Source organism: Odontesthes bonariensis, chromosome 4 (genome assembly GCF_027942865.1).
Source record: "Odontesthes bonariensis isolate fOdoBon6 chromosome 4, fOdoBon6.hap1, whole genome shotgun sequence".
NCBI classification, from domain to species: domain Eukaryota; kingdom Metazoa; phylum Chordata; class Actinopteri; order Atheriniformes; family Atherinopsidae; genus Odontesthes; species Odontesthes bonariensis.
Window position 1 is genome coordinate 19139567 of NC_134509.1, and position 19630 is coordinate 19159196.

Below are 19630 nucleotides of genomic sequence, written 5' to 3' on the forward strand. Positions count from 1 at the left end.
CAGAAGCCATCACTCAAACATGGTCGGATATATTTTTCATCTCAACAATCTTATTTTCATCTTCATTTCTGCTGTCAAGAAAGTTAAGTTTGGTGTTCTGACATGACTAGAAAAGCTGTAGGTAGAAAACATAACCAGTATTTAGGTTTTACAGATGCATGGGTGTCTCTCATCAGGCAGAAACTCATCTCAGGAAGTCACAAACTCAGTTTGGAGCACAACGGCTTCTCTGCCTGAAGCCTGAGGACAAAGGATTTCCAGCTTTGCTTACATTAGGAAATAATACTTCCCCAGTTGGCATGCTTAAAGTGTTGTATAGATGGATAAAGGGAACATTTAGATATGATTTTAACAGCAGAAGTAAGGAAATGAGTAAATGTTTAATATTCAGCTTTTACTCTGCAAAGCGATGGTTATGTCGTCAGATATATGAGGAAGTGCTGCTGAGAAACAGACAGGCTTCAAATAAAGTCTGTTTTCTCCGGATTTGTTAATCAGAGCAACACCAGCTCAGAGTCACAAAGGTAAGAAGATGTGTGATTTATGTAAAAAGTTTCCAATGTTTCCCTCAGAGAATCTGTGCACAGAATCTGTCATTTCTCCCTTTTAACTGGACAGATTCAGGACCTGGTCTCCCCAAAGTGCATCTCAGTTGGGGTAAAGCATGCAGGGAATGATTCCTCGCGTTAAACAGTCTCTGGAAACTCTCGTTATATGTTTAAATAAGTTTTCCTTTAATTTAATTTTAACATTCCGCATTCCGCATTCCGCCTCTGCATTCCGAGGCTGAGCGGTTCCGGCTAGATATAGTCGGACTCACCTCGACGCATGGCTTGGGCTCCGGAACCTGCCTCCTCGAGAGGGGTTGGACTCTCTTCCACTCTGGAGTTGCCCGAGGTGAGAGGCGTAGAGCAGGTGTGGGCATACTTAGTGCCCCCCGGCTGTGCGCCTGTACATTGGGGTTTACCCCAGTAGACGAGAGGGTAGCCTCCCTCCGCCTTAGGGTGGGGGGACGGGTCCTGACTGTTGTTTGTCCTTATGCACCGAACAGCAGTTCAGAGTACCCACCCTTTTTGGAGTCCCTGGAGGAGGCACTGGAGAGTGCTCCTCCGGGAGACTCCCTCGTCTTGCTGGGGGACTTCAATGCTCACATGGGCAATGACAGTGAGACCTGGAGGGGCGTGATTGGGAGGAACGGCCCCCCCGATCTGAATCAGAGTGGTGTTCTGTTATTGGACTTCTGTGCTCGTCACGGACTGTCCATAACGAACACCATGTTCAGGCATAAGGGTGTCCATATGTGCACTTGGCACCAGGACACCCTAGGCCGCAGCTCGATGATCGACTTTAGGGTCATATCGTCGGACTTGCGGCCGTATGTCCTGGACACTCGGGTGAAGAGAGGGGCGGAGCTGTCAACTGATCACCACCTGGTGGTGAGTTGGCTCCGCTGGTGGGGGAGGAAGCCGGTCAGACCTGGCAGGCCCAAACGTATTGTGAGGGTCTGTTGGGAACGGCTGGTGGAATCCCCTGTAAGGAGGAGTTTCAACTCCCACCTCCGGCGGAGCTTCAACCATGTCCCGGGGGAGGTGGTGGACATTGAGCCCGAATGGGCCATGTTCCGTGCCTCCATTGTTGAGGCGGCCGACCGGAGCTGTGGCCGTAAGGTGGTCGGTGCCTGTCGTGGCGGCAACCCTCGAACCCGCTGGTGGACGCCAGTGGTGAGGGATGCCGTCAAGCTGAAGAAGGAGTCCTATCGGGCCTTTTTGGCTAGTGGGACTTGGGAGGAGTTCGGGGAGGCCATGGAGAATGACTTCCGGACGGCCTCGAGGAGTTTCTGGTCCACCATCCGGCGGCTCAGGGGGGGGAGCGGTGCACCGTCAACACCGTGTATGGTGAGGGCGGGGCTCTGCTGACCTCAACTAGGGACGTCGTGAGTCGGTGGGGGGAATACTTCGAGGGCCTCCTCAATCCTACCGACACGCCCTCCGATGAGGAAGCAGAGTTGGGGAGCTCGGACGTGGGGCCTCCCATTTCTGGGGCTGAGGTTGCCGAGGTGGTCAAAAAACTCCTCGGTGGCAAGGCCCCGGGGGTGGATGAGGTCCGTCCTGAGTTCCTCAAGGCTCTGGATGTTGTAGGGCTGTCTTGGTTGACACGCCTCTGCAGCATCGCGTGGACATCGGGGGCAGTGCCTCTGGACTGGCAGATCGGGGTGGTGGTCCCCCTCTTTAAAAAGGGGGACCGGAGGGTGTGTTCCAAGGGGGATCACACTCCTCAGCATTTAGGTCTATTCGTGGGTACTGGAGAGGAGGATCCGCCGGATAGTCTAATCTCGGATTCAGGAGGTGCAGTGTGGTTTTCGTCCTGGCCGTGGAACAGTGGACCAGCTCTATACCCTCGGCAGGATCCTGGAGGGTGCATGGGAGTTCGCCCAACCGGTTTTGTGGACTTGGAGAAGGCGTTCGACCGTGTCCCTCGGGGACTCTTGTGGGGGGGTGCTCCGGGAGTATGGAGTGCCGGACTCCTTGATATGGGCTGTTCGGTCTCTGTATGACCGGTGTCAGAGTTTGGTCCGCATTGTCGGCAGTAAGTCGGACATGTTTCCTGTGAGGGTTGGACTCCGTCAGGGCTGCCCTTTGTCACCGATTTTGTTCATAATTTTTATGGACGGAATTTCTAGGCGCAGCCAGGGTGTTGAGGGGGTCCGTTTTGGCGACCTCAGAATCGGGTCTCTGCTTTTTGCGGACTGTTGGCGTCGTCGGGCCGTGACTTTCAGCTCTCACTAGAGGGGTTCGCAGCCGAGTGTGAAGCGGCTGGGATGAGAATCAGCACCTGCAAATATGAGAGCATGGTCCTCAGCCGGAAAAGGGTGGAATGCTTTCTCCAGGTTGGTAAAGAGATCCTTCCCCAAGTGGAGGAGTTCAAGTATCTCGGGGTCTTGTTCACGAGTGAGGGACGAATGGAACAGGAGATTGACAGACGGATCGGTGCGGCGTCTGCAGTGATGCGGGCCCTGCACCGATGCGGGCTCTGCACCGGCCCGTCGTGGTGAAGAAGGAGCTGAGCCAGAAGGCGAAGCTCTCGATTTACCGGTCAGTCTATGTTCCTACCCTCACCTATGGTCACGAGCTGTGGGTAGTGACCGAAAGAACGAGATCGCAAATACAAGCGGCTAGGGCTGGGCGATATATCGATATTTAAGATATATCGATAGATTTTTAAATGAGATATGGAATTAGACCATATCGCATATATCGATATAGTTCAAATTTGCGCTGTAATACTTGCTTCAGGCAAGCCGTTGATCAGAGCTCTCTGCACTGCTTCCCTCGCTCCGGCTCCGCCCCTCCTCTTTCATGCACAGAGGGGGGAGGGGGAGGAACACTCCGGCACTCTTAAACAAACATGGAGAAGGCAACAACACCTGCGGAGCATACGGAGGAGAGCCCCTTGGTTGGTAAAAGAAAAAGCAGTGGCTCAATCATTTGGAGATGGTTCGGATACAAATTGTCAGACGAGCAACAAAACCAAGCTATAAGTAGGGAGTGCCATAAGCACATTGTAGACAGTGGTGGAAGCACTACGAATCTTTTTTATCACTTAAAAACGTGACACAAAGTGCAATATGAAGAGTGTGTGAAACTGCACGCTGCAGCAGCCACAGGCACAAGCCGTCCCCAACCTGACAAAGCTCACTGCAAGCTTCATTTTCCCGCTGTGTGCCGTATGAGAAGAAAAGCGACAAGTGTCCTTTCACATTGCCAAAGACATGGTCCCTGTTGCAACAGTGGAACAGGTCGGGTTCAAAGAGCTAATTAAAAAGCTGGGCCCGAGATACGAGCTTCTCAGTCGGAACTATTTTGCACGAGAAGCACTGCCGCAAATGTATAGTGAAGTCAGGCAGAACGTTGCGGACCGGCTCGCTAACGTCACCCATTTTGCGTTGACCAGCGATATGTGGTCAAGCAGAACCTGTGCGAACCTTATATGAGCGTGACAGTTCACTTCATGCAAGACTGGGAGATGAAAACAGCTTGGCAACTGGTTGAGACTGTTCAGATAAGCTATTAAATTAACAAAAATAAACAGGTAATCTCAAGCTGATGTTTAAAAACGTTTTTCTTAAACTGAGCACTTTATTTTGTTATCTCTTTATATATAAATGCTGCCCTCAGAAAAAGATTTACCTATTTTATTTTATAGGCTAATTTTATTTAAGATATTTTTTTTTATTTAAATGTGCACCTTACGGAGCTTTGTTATACAGTGTTTACATTTTATAGTGAGTTTTCAATAAAACTACTCGTATTTGGCTTTGACTTTGACTGAGCATTTAATTTCACAGCTCTCACTTTGCGGAAAAAAATATCGGGATATTTATCGTATATCGATATTCAACCCAAATATATCGAGATATGACTTTTGGTCCATATCGCCCAGCCCTACAAGCGGCCGAAATGAGTTTCCTCCGCAGGGTGTCTGGGCTCTCCCTTAGAGATAGGGTGAGAAGCTCGGTCATCCGGGAGGGGCTCGGAGTAGAACCGCTGCTCCTCCGCATAGAGAGGAGTCAGATGAGGTGGCTCGGGCATCTGGTTAGGATGCCTCCTGGACGCCTCCCTGGTGAGGTGTTCCGGGCCCGTCCCACTGGGAAGAGGCCCCGGGGAAGACCCAGGACACGTTGGAGAGACTATGTTTCTCGGCTGGCCTGGGAACGCCTCGGGGTCCCCCCAGAAGAGCTGGAGGAAGTGGCCGGGGACAGGGACGTCTGGGTTTCTGTGCTCAAGCTGCTGCCCCCGCGACCCGATCCCCGGAGAAGCGGCAGATAATGGATGGATGGATGGATGGATCTTGATTGATTATTATTAGCCAACCAGTTCAAATGATCAGTCAAAATGTTCAGAGCATGGATTAGAACTCATCTGCTGTTATCTGCAATGCAGAAAGAAAAAAAAAGAGTCCCTCCTTCGTGGGGCTTTTCGGGTTACCCCTGACATGTCACATTTTTTTTATTTAGATCTGTTTGCCTGTTCTTGCAGCCGAAGGAACAAAGATATTTTCTCCCCTTGCAGTGCAGACACTGTTTGCGTGGCTTCTTCTTAAATTGCAGTGCGTTGAGCTTTCCCGGCCATCGTAAAAACAAACTAGTTATGCATGGAAATAAGATCTGCACACTCTCTCAGGCCTGTACACATATTCACATGCTGGGCAGGAGGAGCAACGCCACTGTTAATTACCACCCTGCTGCCACTGCAGCTGGCCAATATCTCACTTCCTTCCTTCACGCTCTCCGTCACACCTGCCAGTGTGGAGTGATAAACTAAGTCCACTGGGAAGCATGGAGGGAGAGAAATGTACTCACCTGCCATGAGTGAAAACACACGCACGGTAGGTATCCAGAAAGCTAACAAGGTCATTACAAGTCCGTAGGTGCAAAGCAAAGAGTCTCATTAAGCCTGTTTTATATTCTGTATGTATGCTGTCATGGACGCCCACAGAATGTTTCTCAAACCTGTCCGTATCCTGCAAAGGATGAATAAGCCGAGTGCAACAAGTTCAGCAGAGTTAGTGTGTTCCAGACAGAGCATATGAACGGAGCGGAGCGCAGCGCAATTCCCGCTCCCCGCTCAGGAGGATGTTCGCTCATTCGCTCCCCGCTCAAAGTTGCGCCAGGACGCTCCGCGCTCACCTTAATTTTCCTGCTGCTCAGGCGAAATCGTAGCCTGGCGACGCCATCCTACGTACTTCCGCCCAAAGATTTTGGCTCCGCACATAGTCTGGCCAAATCCCCCTACCTCGGTTCGCTCAGTGTTTTGCCAATCAGCAAACAGTTGCGAGTGGTGACGCAGAACTCACGCGCGGAGTCCATTGTAGTCCATATAATTGTAGTTCAACCGCAGCGGAAATAAACATGGCGACGGAAGAACGCTAGAAGCTATCCATGAAATTGTCTCAACTCTGGAGATCATTACACAATTAAAACAAGAGCAAGAGGAATGCCTCGTCAATTTTGTTGGTGGCAAGGATGTCGTAGCTCTCCTTCCAACTGGCTTTGGGAAAAGTTTGATTTATCAAATGGTACCGGTATAATGAAAGCGGATGTGGGAAGCGTGATTCGCGAGCTAGAGCCTCGCGAGAGTAAGCATGAACCTCGGCGCATAACCAACGTCATTTCTAAACATTATGATTGGTTAAGGGAACTCCGTTACTCCAATGAATTTAAGTTGCTGGGTAAGGTCCCGCCCTCCATGGAAACGGATCCCTCTTGGGTTTTCCCAGACTGTTTGACAGAGTCAACAGTCGGCTTTCGCCCAGGCTAGCGAAATCGCTCCACACTCGCTCAAATTTTCAGGAGAAGGAATTTTCTGACATTTTTACTTCATGTAATTATGACAGGGCCCTGGGACACACAGCGTTTGATTTAATGATGTGACCGGTGTATTGTCTTATTTAACTGGCTGTTAAATTATCGCCACTCTGACGTATAAAAAATAATGTTTAGAAAATGTTGGGCGCCAGGTAGAAAACTACCACGTCAGGACGAAGCCCACCAGATTACTCAGCTTAAATATGCATCACACGACACAGCAAAGAGAGACCCCAGGCTGGGTTAGGCAAGAGGAGGGAGAGGCATGCGTGTGTGTGTGTGGCCGCGAGAGCATCAGCAGAAACGGAAGCAAAGCAGAGGAAAAGAGGGTCACGGTTAGAACTAGCACCTGAGCAGTCAGCTTAATTCAGACAATCAGAAAGGGGAATATGTCTTCACGGTACCTGACCTGTTCCGAGCGTTCCCGTGTCCCAAAACTCCAGACGAAATACACAATCCACGCTCGATAGCGTTTGTAGGCCCTACAGTTCGGGCGTTTCCCTGTTTATTATCCGCACTCTCTCTGCAACTAATGCTAGCTCCGCCACACATAGAACACATCGTTGCGCCCTCGAGTTGAATTGCTCACTTCCTCATTTACTACGGGTAACAAGGCCCGCGTGGCTGCTTGTCCCCAGCTGTGAACGTAACATCTCGCTCCATTCATGTTGCCCCGCGTTTCCTATTTAATTATTAATTTATTACACTAGACTACATTAAATCAAAAATGTTTTTTTACAATCCGACATTTTTAATTGACGTTGTGAGCGCATCGGAGCGAACTGGAGCGGAGCGAAATCCTCGCTCCGGCTTTTGAACTGAAAACCGCTCTCCGGTCTGACCATATTTCACCGCTCCGCTCCACCGTCCGCTCCGTTCACATGCTCTGGTTCCAGAGTAATAATAATAATACATTTTATTTATAGGCGCCTTTCATAGGCACTCAAGGTCACCTTACATAAAAACAAACAATTTAAAATACATAACAAATAGATAAAAAATAAAGCTAATTAAAACAGTGCAATAGTAATCACAATGCATAGGCTAATTTAAACAGGTGAGTTTTAAGTTTGGATTTGAAATGTGGTAATGTTTGTGCGTTACGGCAGGGCTCTCAAGTTTTCAAGTTTGCTTGGAGTGAGATTCGGGCGGGGCAGGGGCCGGGCCATGTGCGTGGGGGGGGTTTCTTTCGGGTTTTTTTGGGGGGGGTCCCTTGCAGTATCCCATCGCCATAAACTAGCTACTTAAAGAACAAAGAAATTGTTTTATTTATACCAAAATCACAAATCTTCACTTTTACACTAAATTCTGCTATATTTTAAAAGAAATTGTTTTAGGTATGCAAAGTCTTAACAAACAAAAAAACAGACAAATTAAATTAAGAAAAACAAACATAACCCCAAATGGGCCCCTTGAGCAGTCCCTCTCTGTGTGTGTTTGTTTATGAGTGTTGTAAGTGTTTGTGGCAGATTTTGATGCTTGATGACTGATATTGGGGGCTCCCATTTAAAGCACTATGGCTCAATGTCAGCCATTTTCACAGTCATGATGGATGACAGAGTTCCATTCAGAACCAGCGTGTTCCTGGTCTTGGTTTTATTGAGCCCCACCATGGAAAAAACCCTCTCTGCATCAGCATTTCAGTGCGGCAGAACTAATACCAGTTTGGCAATTGTAGATAGCCTTATTGGGAATCTGTTCATACCAGTCACCTTTGAAAAAAATTAACCACGGAAGCCTAATTACACTCCTACTTATTTTTCATTTTTCATTAAGTTGCTCATGTCAAAGGGTGTGTGCTGAATATTTAGACCTACTACTCAAACGAACACTTTAATCGGCAGGTGTTGGTCTTTTACAAAGAGTAGGAAAACTATAGTAACTAATAAAAGATTCAAATAAATGAAGATATGACCTGCTCATGATCCTGACGGTTCTCTTCCACCTCCAGCTCGTCTACAACTTCTGCACGCATTCAGAGCATAATAGTATCGCAAGCCAAAGCTGCCATATCCACACGTCGAGAGCACGCGCTATATATCTTAACGATCGCGTTCTGTTTTCTTATATCACGCGTGGTATAAGGACACCCGTAAAAAGCGCCCCTTACGGGACGCGCTGTATAATGCTTGAGCACGCGTGCCGAAATACACCACGCATCCTCTAGATGGCAAGTGCCACACTGAACTTACCTTTACACAGGGGATGTTCCAGCTTGATTATTATGTTTTATTATATATAATATACAAAGACATAGGTGCAGTGTGCAGTTGCAACACTGACAGCAATGTCCAACACATGTTAAAATGATGTAGCATAAAATAATAAGACACATGCAAGGCAATTTAAGCACGCAAAGATGTTAAAAGCAGTGGCTTAAGACAAGAAGCTAAAATCTTGGGGAAGAAAAACACCCTACAGTCACGAGGTGAGCATCTAGAGGACGCGTGGTGTATTTCGGCACGCGTGCTCAAGCATTATACAGCGCGTCCCGTAAGGGGCGCTTTTTACGGGTGTCCTTATACCACGCGTGATATAAGAAAACAGAACGCGATCGTTAAGATATATAGCGCGTGCTCTCGAAACAGAACGCGATCGTTAAGATATATAGCGCGTGCTCTCGACGTGTGGATATGGCAGCTTTGGCTTGCGATAGAAAGCTATTTCACACCCGGCAACAAGAAATTCTGTTTTCTGATTGGCTGAGAAATTCTATTTTGTGATTTGCCGATGGGTTGCTAAATCAAGACAGCTGTACCAGAGCTATAGTTCTGAGCTGTAGAGCGCACAGAAACCTGCCATTGACTCGTTTATAGTATAGGCCATTAGAATTTCTGTGCGACGAAGTTGATCATTTCTCAGCGTGAGAAATGGCATGTGTGGCGTGTGAGCGTGTGAACTTGTTGAAATGTGTGTGTCTCACGCTCATTGCGTGAAACTTGAGAGCCCTGGTTAAGGCCCGGTCACACATGTCCTCCACGGGCATATCGCGGCCGAATCACGGCCAAAACTGTCTGCCCGTGAAGCAGACGCTGTTGGACGCTTTGAGGTCGCGATTGAGACGCGATACAGCCGTACTTCACCCGTCGTTACACGCGGTAAGAAATTCACACGCGGTACACGTTGTACACACGCGGTAAAGACGCGGTACAGACGTGGAACGAACGTGCTGGGACGTGCTACGGCCGCGGTTAAGACGTGCTTACACGCGGTAGGATCAGCGGGTAATCGCGGGTGGAGCACGGTCATAACACGTTTGTTCCGCGTCTGTACCGCGTTGTTATCACGTGCATTAGCGTGTGTACCGCGTGTAAGCACGGACAAACGCCTTTCTCCGCGATTTGCCGAGCATTCGTCAGTTGTGCTCCAGACGTCAAGGGGTGAACATGGATCCCCGTCACAGTAATGACCTCGTCTTGCTGCTCCAGCAGCATCAGAACCAAGTGTTACAGATCCATCAGCTCCTCATTGACCGAAGAAGACGAAGGAGGAGGAGGATGGTGGTCCGGAACATCTGGGTGCGCGACTGGATTGGCAGGAGACCTGAGCTGCCCTCGGCTTCTTGCTCGCACGCTGCTTCTTCTTCGGTGCCATCTTCACGGGACTGTGTCTTGAGCGGTTATGATTTCTACAGCCCGGTTCGGCTGCTTTATTATACCCGTGGTAGGCCGCGGTACCGCCGCGCTTCACCCGCGATAAGGACGCGGAACAGTCGCCGGCGTCTGTTCCGCGGGCATACCACAGGTAAACCGCGGGTAAGCCAATTTTGCACATTTTCCACAGCGTCTGCTTCACGGGCAGAAATTTTTGGCCGTGATTCGGCCGCGATATGCCCGTGGAGGGATGTGTGACCGGGCCTTTACGGAGATCAGGTGGAAGAGAGTTCCAGAGCTGGGGAGCAGAGTAATGCCTATAACATTCAAACTAAATTACAGAACTGCTCAAATTCCCATTAAATACTGCAGTTGTCTTAGATGGTATGTTTTAATGCTTTATGATTGGCTGAGCAATTAAGAACACATTTTCTGTGATGTGACAAACTAAGAACATAGATTTCTGTCTCACTTAGATTTAATTCACAGCAGAAAGTTCAACAACTTTCCACACGCTCTTTCTGTAGAAGCTAAAATACTTTAAAACATTTTTTTTTGCATGATTAAGTAATGCATGGGGCGGTCTGTGGCGAGTGGCTACAGCAGACGCCGCATGTACAGTGAACCCTCGCTATAACGCGGTTCACCTTTCACGGTCTCACTGCTTCACGGATTTGCATCGTGCATTGTGTTCTGCATTCTGAATCGCTAAACAGTCTCTCCGCTTCTTCTCTACCTATGTGTCAATAACGTTGCGGTTTAATATGTACACGTACACGTTCATTACAGTTCTCAAACATAATCGATGGTGGCATGTCAGTGTATAACAATCTTTTTGCCCAGAAGAAAAAAGAGCGACAACAACTACCGATAACTATGTTCTTCTCTCGAAAAAACACACCTGCACCGCGGGCTTTAGAAGAAAAAAACGCTACAGAGCGGAGTCAGGATGCAGTGGCTCAGTCAGAAGAGCAGTGAAATACACGTGAGTCACTATTTGTCCTACTGTACTTTGTATTTTTTTTCAAAATCATTTTTCATTTTCTCCCGTTCTAATCCAGTGACTCGGGTCGCGGTGGGGCGGTGCTGATCTCCGCAATTTGAAGCCTTCAGTTCGTATTGATTAAAATGATTATTTTACAGTACAGTAGTTATTTGTAAAAAAAAAAAAAAACGTTTATACAGTACTTTTATTTGTTAAACAAATGCTTGGGCCTGTAAAAAGGTTTTGTTCTTTGGTTTCAATGTACTATGGAGTATTTCATTGTATAATAATTGTAAAAAAAATAAAGGTTACTACTTCACGGATTTCGCCTATCACGGGTTCTTTTTGGAACGTAACCCCCGCGAAAAACGAGGGTTCACTGTACAGAGGCTACAGTCCTCGCTGCAGCTGGCCCCGGTTCGAGTCCCGCATCGGACGCCCCTTTGCTGCATGTTATTCCCCCTCTCTCTGCCGCCTGCTTCCTGTCTCTCTACACTGTCCTATCTGATAAAGGTATAAAAAGCCCCCCCCCCTCAAAAAAAGATTAAGTGATGCAATACATAAAAGTGATACGAACAAACTGTCACAGACTTATTCTGGAAGAACTAAAAGGTATAAAACATGCTCATAAAAGTACCATTTTTTTCAGCCTGCTGTATAGGAGATGCGATTCAACATATATTTCTACAATATGAAATACTGTAATGTGTGGACCAGTGTTAATTTCGTCAGCTTTTTTTAATTTAGTCTTAGTCTTAGTCACAATGTCGAAAATCAATTTTAGTCTTAGTCAAATTTTAGTCATTTTAGTCAACACTGTACATAATAGAACTTCTCCACGCACGGCGGCATGATCAATCATTATCATGCAGGTTGTTTTGTTGTCCTTCGCGTTGTAAACGAAATACATCCAGGCGTTGTTTTCGCCCAGCTCCAACAAACCGTATACCGGTATCCGAGCCCGACGCCATGACTGGACTGCAAAGTTGAACTAGCTACGGTTAAGTTATTTTTAGCTACCGGCTACGTTACTTGACATGGGAAGGGCCTAAACTCAACTGAACGACTACTGACAGAGCCGCGCGAGGCACTGTGGGACAGGCGCCGTGCAGGGAAAAACAGGGCAACAGCGCGTAATCTTCTATGAAGTTCAAGAAACACTTATATTAACAATTACAAATTACAAATTAATTATAAACAATTACATTTTTTAAAGTCCATTCGTCCATGGCTTTTAAATTTCGTCTTGTCTTAGTCTCGTTAACGAAAATCATTTTTTATTCTCGTCATATTTTTATTTTCTGGAAGCAATTTTGTGCGTCATCGTCACGGGAAAAAGGGGCGTTAACGAAATATTTTCGTCATCGTCCTGGTTGACGAAATTAACACTGGTGTGGACCTGTGTGTTATATCTTAAAAAGAGAGTAAAGCTCCAATAGATCCAATCAATGAGAGGGCCACTGTATTTACCCCCTAAGGGGACTAATTTCATCAGGTTCCCACCTCATACAGGTCCAGCATCTGGTTCCCCCCGATGCCCCTCGTCGTCTTCACATTTTCCATGGCCAAGGTGAAGTAGATCCCTCTGGTGTCAGACAGGTAAAGGTTATAGGTGTCATTCTGGTTCCACTCCTGCACCGCCGCAAAGACCTGCTTCTCGTCCGTGCTGACAATGTGTAAATCCTGTCAGGCAGAGATTAAAAGGAGTTATGACTGGAAGCAGGGAGGTGACGAATTAGAACATGTTGACCCAGTGGAACTGGTCATAAGAGCAACGCTGTGGTGTGAATATAAATGGTCGTGGTCATACTGTAAGGTATCGCTTTCCTTTCAAGGACAGAGTGTCAGCTTTTACCAGGACATCAGCTGAAAGATGAGATGTCTCTTATACTGTCTTCAACAATCTTTCAGGAATGTAGGAACTATTAAACTCTTCCATGACTGACTTACTGTGACACTGATATTAAATACATTTCTACAAGTCGTCGTCATAGAGTGAAAAGGTGCAGCTTACCTTAGGCAGGGAGTATTTGGGCAGTTTAATTTGTATAAACGAGTCTCTCTTGTAGGACACGTAATACGAAGCTCGTCCTGATGTTGGAACCTACAACAAAGAGTTTATAATTAACATGACAAGTATTGTATCACATCTTTTATTTTATTATCTGATATCATTATTTCTTTTAATCATGAAGATATTAAGATGTGTTCAATACTCAAACGTTATTACAGGAAAGTAAAAACTGGCTTGAAACGCTGCTGCAGATGTGTTCGACTACGCTCAGACTGCAGGCCTGAATGCTCGATTCCAGTTTACTGCTCAGACCTGATTTTTGTTGGCTCGTTCACATTACTCCTTTTAAGGTGCAAGGTATCAGATTTCAGTGTGAACCTTTCACCATAATGACGCGACCCAGAGAACACAACAAAGACGCGATACGGGAATTATCCCCCAAACGCTCGTTAAGTCCAGCCCCTCGCTGCTCTTCCACAGCGAAACATCTTTGCTCGTCCGGCATGTTTAAAATGGACTGTGACGAACGTTGATCGAGAATCACATTGAAGCCACATGAATTCGATTTAATTCAGACTGAGGTTCAATTAGAAAAAGACGATCTGTAGCCGATTTATGACCACATGCCGAAGTAGCCCGAAACGGAATTGATAGAATCAGATACTATGTGACTAAGAAAAATCTGATCTGAGCAATATGAGCAAAAAAATAAGATCAATGGCCGATATTCTAGAGTCAAATGTGACTTTAGCAGTCGTTCTGACAGCTGAAGCTTGGCTGAAACTGGGTCATCAACAGGACAGCTGCACACAGAGAGGGCCGAAACGTCGTTCAGAAAACAATCACTTTAAGTTATTGCTGCTGAAGGTGGTTCAGCAACAAGCTGCTGAAGGAGGTTCTGCAACAAGCTGCTGAAGGTGGTTCTGCAACAAGCTGCTGAAGGTGGTTCTGCAAGCTGCTGAAGGTGGTTCTGCAAGCTGCTGAAGGTGGTTTTGCAAGCTGCTGAAGGTGGTTCTACAAGCTGCTGAAGGAGGTTCTGCAACAAGCTGCTGAAGGAGGTTCTGCAACAAGCTGCTGAAGGTGGTTGTGCAAGCTGCTGAAGGTGGTTCTACAAGCTGCTGAAGGTGGTTCTACAAGCTGCTGAAGGAGGTTCTGCAACAAGCTGCTGAAGGATGTTCTGCAACAAGCTGCTGAAGGTGGTTCTGCAAAAAGCTGCTGAAGGAGGTTCTGCAACAAGCTGCTGAAGGTGGTTCTGCAACAAGCTGCTGAAGGTGGTTGTGCAAGCTGCTGAAGGTGGTTCTACAAGCTGCTGAAGGAGGTTCTGCAACAAGCTGCTGAAGGAGGTTCTGCAACAAGCTGCTGAAGGTGGTTCTGCAGCAAGCTGCTGAAGGTGGTTCTACAAGCTGCTGAAGGAGGTTCTACAACCTGCTGAAGGAGGTTCTACAACAAGCTGCTGAAGGTGGTTCTACAACAAGCTGCTGATGGTGGATCTGCAACAAGCTGAAGGTGGTTCTGCAAGCTGCTGAAGGTGGTTCTGCAACAAGCTGCTGAAGGAGGTTCTGCAACAAGCTGCTGAAGGAGGTTCTACAAGCTGCTGAAGGAGGTTCTGCAACAAGCTGCTGAAGGTGGTTCTGCAACAAGCTGCTGAAGGTGGTTCTGCAACAAGCTGCTGAAGGAGGTTCTGCAACAAGCTGCTGAAGGAGGTTCTGCAACAAGCTGCTGAAGGAGGTTCTGCAACAAGCTGCTGAAGGAGGTTCTGCAACAAGCTGCTGAAGGTGGTTCTGCAACAAGCTGCTGAAGGAGGTTCTGCAACAAGCTGCTGAAGGTGGTTCTGCAACAAGCTGCTGAAGGTGGTTCTGCAACAAGCTGCTGAAGGTGGTTCTGCAACAAGCTGCTGAAGGTGGTTCTACAACAAGCTGCTGAAGGTGGTTCTGCAACAAGCTGCTGAAGGAGGTTCTGCAAGCTGCTGAATGTGATTCTGCAACAAGCTGCTGAAGGTGGTTCTGCAACAAGCTGCTGAAGGAGGTTCTGCAACAAGCTGCTGAAGGTGGTTGTGCAAGCTGCTGAAGGTGGTTCTACAAGCTGCTGAAGGTGGTTCTACAAGCTGCTGAAGGAGGTTCTGCAACAAGCTGCTGAAGGATGTTCTGCAACAAGCTGCTGAAGGTGGTTCTGCAAAAAGCTGCTGAAGGAGGTTCTGCAACAAGCTGCTGAAGGTGGTTCTGCAACAAGCTGCTGAAGGTGGTTGTGCAAGCTGCTGAAGGTGGTTCTACAAGCTGCTGAAGGAGGTTCTGCAACAAGCTGCTGAAGGAGGTTCTGCAACAAGCTGCTGAAGGTGGTTCAGCTTGTTGCTGAAGGTGGTTCTGCAACAAGCTGCTGAAGGAGGTTCTGCAAGCTGCTGAAGGTGGTTCTGCAACAAGCTGCTGAAGGTGGTTCTGCAACAAGCTGCTGAAGGAGGTTCTGCAACAAGCTGCTGAAGGTGGTTCTGCAACAAGCTGCTGAAGGTGGTTCTGCAACAAGCTGCTGAAGGTGGATCTACAAGCTGCTGAAGGAGGTTCTGCAACAAGCTGCTGAAGGTGGTTCTACAAGCTGCTGAAGGTGGTTCTACAAGCTGCTGAAGGTGATTCTACAAGCTGCTGAAGGTGGTTCTACAAGCTGCTGAAGGAGGTTCTACAAGCTGCTGAAGGTGGTTCTACAAGCTGCTGAAGGAGGTTCTACAAGCTGCTGAAGGAGGTTCTGCAACAAGCTGCTGAAGGTGGTTCTGCAAGCTGCTGAAGGAGGTTCTGCAAGCTGCTGAAGGTGGTTCTACAAGCTGCTGAAGGAGGTTCTACAAGCTGCTGAAGGTGGTTCTGCAACAAACTGCTGAAGGTGGTTCTGCAACAAGCTGCTGAAGGTGGAATCTGGGGTGGAAAAGGTTGTTGTTCATCTGACGTTGGAATCACCTTCCCTTCAGACTCGGTAAGGACTGGGTGTTTATTTACACGTCCTGACATCTGATACATTAGAACTAATTAAGGTTTTTATCTTTCTTTACATGAGCTGAATAAAACTGATCTGCAGAATTTCCCTTATGTGACCAATAAATAACTGCAGGGCAGCTTTTATCGTGGCCTCACGTGACAACTTATTTTATCGTCTCCTTTCAGTGAAAGTAATGAAAGAAACTGCAGTCGCCTCTCTTTGTCCTTTTTGTTTTCCTTCTTTCCTTTACTTTACAGTCATTTACACTGATCTCTTGGCTTGTGTTCAAAGAACGCAGTCCTCCGCAGGTGCACTTGGTGGTTTCAAAGTGGACTTTGGTAAATATCTTGTAGGACAATCAATAGTCTCATTATTCTTTGTCAAGAGAAATCTTTAAGTTGCCTAACCAAGCCTCATCTGCTGTCTTAGGGAAAGAAAGTCATCCTTAATGGTGCCGACCGTTAGCAAACACTCCGAGCTGTGAGCTACTGGTTTGAGCTGGTGGTTGCTGGAGGACTGTCATTAGCCCGGAAGGCACAGCAGACAAACGCTTTGCGCACACAGAAACACACAAAGCAGAGCGAGGCGGCAGCTTCATCACCCACTTTTTCTCCCCATCTACAACGACGTGAAATTCATTAGAGTAAAACCTTCTATTCACACTCTGTGGCTCATGCAGAAGCCATGTGTGTTTAAATGTTGCATGACAGGGTTGATTCTGTTACTAATCTTGTAAATGTTCTGGGTGGCGAGAAGAGAGAACACCAGCCTGTAAGAGGAAGTATATCTGCCGAGCCGAGCCCGCCGCAGAGCCGAATGAGGGAGGAGGAGATCGATGGCCAGGTAACCAGCGGCAGTTTGAACTTTAAGAGGAATTGGTATGATTGATTCTTTTTCCCCATCCTCCCAGGGTGTTTGGTCTGTGACGCATGTGTTAAAATGTGCAGGTGCTCGTTCTGAAGGGGAGCTTTGGGTTGAGTGCCTGTGAATTTACTATAAAGTCTTCTGAGAGGTCAAACAGGATTGAAGGATCTTTGCAGAACAACTCCATTTCTTTGTCTAACGTGCCGCAGAGGCGGGTGAAGGCTCCAGAGGAAGGACTCACCCGCAGGTAACTCAGGCAGGTAGATCTCAGAGAATTCCCTGCTCTCGGCTGAATAAAACATTTTGTGGGATCAAACAGCTGCAGCGGTACAGCGACAGAAACGGAGGATGATGATATCAGACAGAAGCCTCCAGAATATGGTTTATAAATGAAGATACACAGTGACACAGAGACAGATTTGTAAAGCATATTTAGTGCTGAGGGATGTGTCCGGTTCCCCGGCTGGGCTCATGCGAGACGAAGTGGGTCAAGTGTGGATTTTATAAAGCCACCTTGGCACAAGATACACGTGTGAAATGTGTCCCTCAAACACATCTGGTTAAAACACTTAACGGACACGGAGCACCGTAGGAGCTTTTGGCGATTGTGGACAAGCCGTGTAATTATCCAAACTTTTTGACTTGAAAGCTCATTTGCAAAGTCACGTCAAAGTAAATGATATTCATGCTGTAGTGGGAAGTAAAACACAACCCCGTGAATAGCATCTGTGTTATTTGGCATTCAGGATAAAATCGTCTCAGAGCTTTCTTTCCCACAAAACGTGATTAATACGACACGACAGGCAGGGGCATGCAGGGGAATGGATATAAAACTAGTTTGGGTTCACTAAAAAAACAACAGTTGAAATTAAATTGAAATGATTTTCATTTACATATTTTTTTTTTCAACAGAGCAAAATCATTTATGTTGAATGACGGCAGCCGTGCGGAGCTGGCAACAATGTGACCACCTGAGCTGAACAATGCTTTTGCATAGATCCAAACTGTGTGTGTTGTATATTATATGCACAAATAGGGACAGAATAGGGTATAATTTCTAATAGAAAAGGTTAAGTGTGCATGTTGTTGGTTATATTGTTTATTGAGTCGTCACTGGACTGGATTCGGGATGATCTAAAGAGGAAAGAGGAATCAGTTCTGGATGAGCTGCACGAAGGGAGCCCATGTGTTATGTAAAGGGGTCACTTTGTGTTTTAGGGGTGATGTGAGTTTGGTCAGCCAGCAGACTGAGGCAGTGGATACGTTAGTTCAGACTTTTGAGTTGAGCTACATAGTTTTATTGGTCATTGACTCCAGGCCAAAACTTCTGTGCAAGGTTAAAATATGGGAGGAATTGTCTGGGGTGTTATGGCAGGCATCGCTGTGTGTAAGCCCCACTGAGTATATCTAGATATTCCCCATTTAAAATAGTGGGAATCTAGTGATGTAGGTTAAGGATGTGATTTTTCTTTTCAGTGGTGTCTTTCAGGTGTAGCTTCTGGCTGTCGCAGTGTTGAGCTCAGCTGCCTGTTTAGCTGCATTTTGACTGCAGGATCTTCTGCCGGGGCCCTGGGAGGATCCTCTACCCGACATCCTGCAGGAGACGGGACTTTTGGGAATACCCGGTAGTTTCATGCTGGGGCTTGCTGCTCTGAACATTTTTGACTTTCTGTCTTGTTTGCATCATGTTAATCTAGGAAGGTCGAAGGTCACGAGGGAGCTGCCACTGTCCCATGAAAGTGTTGATGAGGAGCTCAAGGTTGTGAGGTTCTTTTTGGTTTTTAAAACCGTTTTCTTAGAAGTGAGTGAGAGAAGAGGATATTTAGCAGTTAAAGTATGTCAGTTGATTTCCCACAAGCTCTAAAGGAGGTATTTGATATCAAAGGTCAAGAGAATACAATTCAAACATAGCAACAAAAAAAAAGCTTCTATATAAATGAGACATATTTCACAGGACATAAACCATCATGTGTGAGATTGTGAGTGTCCAGAGCCCTACCTGTATGAATATGTAGTCATCCTGAACCACCAGAGAGCTGATGTCGATGTATCCAGGGAATGGATAGTTCCTGTTAGCCTCAGTGCACATCTGAACTCTGCATGTGACATACTGCACATCTGCCATGCACACACACAGGAAACATGAGAGGTGTTAATGCTGCTCCTCCTTATGCATATTAACACATAGAGCTGCAGCAAAACCTCACCAGTTAGAGAGAAAGTGGAGGCACTCTCAATCAGATCAAACAATATCTTTGTGTCTCACTTGAATGGAGCAGGTTTGTACTCCACCTTCTATGCAGCCTGACATTTTTGGGTTTAATTTGCCTCTTTGTAGGGAATGCTTCTTTTCATCACACAGATACCACAAACAAGCATATCCGCCTGTCAGTCACTCAGCGGTATGAGGAGGAAAGGAAACCGTGTGCATCTCAGAGCGATGCTTCGCCAACATCACAAGCTGCCGTAAACAGTTTTACCCGTGCCACCGATTATATGATGAATTCAGAGTTACAGAGTTGACATTCAGGTAAGTAAAGTGAAGAGAGAAGAAGCATGCACTGGGCTTAATGGTGGGGAGTTGGCAAAGCGTCATCTCTCGGGACACCTTCTTCTCTCCAGGTAGATTCATTCAGCAGATCCCAGTTTATTACTCCTTCCGTGGGCTGAAACACTTACTTCCATCTGGTGTGTGAGCCTCCATGTGGATCAGATCCGGCTCCTTGTCGAGTCCTGCAACGGACCTGGTGGAGAAGGACAAAACAAGGAAGAATTCAGGTGCACATTTACAAGTTATGAAGAAAAGCTCTGAGAGGAAAAATGAAGAAGACGTAGCTCAGAGGTGTCGTTGC

The 19630-nt window shown here is 46.9% G+C and overlaps 1 protein-coding gene across 1 annotated transcript in view; it reads right to left on the reverse strand.

Moving 5' to 3' along the window:
• The window catches only part of sorcs3a (sortilin related VPS10 domain containing receptor 3a), a 257955-nt gene that overhangs the window by 62230 nt on the left and 176095 nt on the right, over window positions 1–19630 (reverse strand). The window contains exons 6-9 of the mRNA XM_075463343.1: window positions 19458–19522; window positions 18778–18896; window positions 12957–13046; window positions 12446–12625 (exon numbers count right to left, since the gene is read on the reverse strand). Of these exons, the coding sequence (XP_075319458.1) occupies window positions 12446–12625; window positions 12957–13046; window positions 18778–18896; window positions 19458–19522 (454 nt within the window). The remainder of the gene's footprint in view (window positions 1–12445; window positions 12626–12956; window positions 13047–18777; window positions 18897–19457; window positions 19523–19630) is intronic.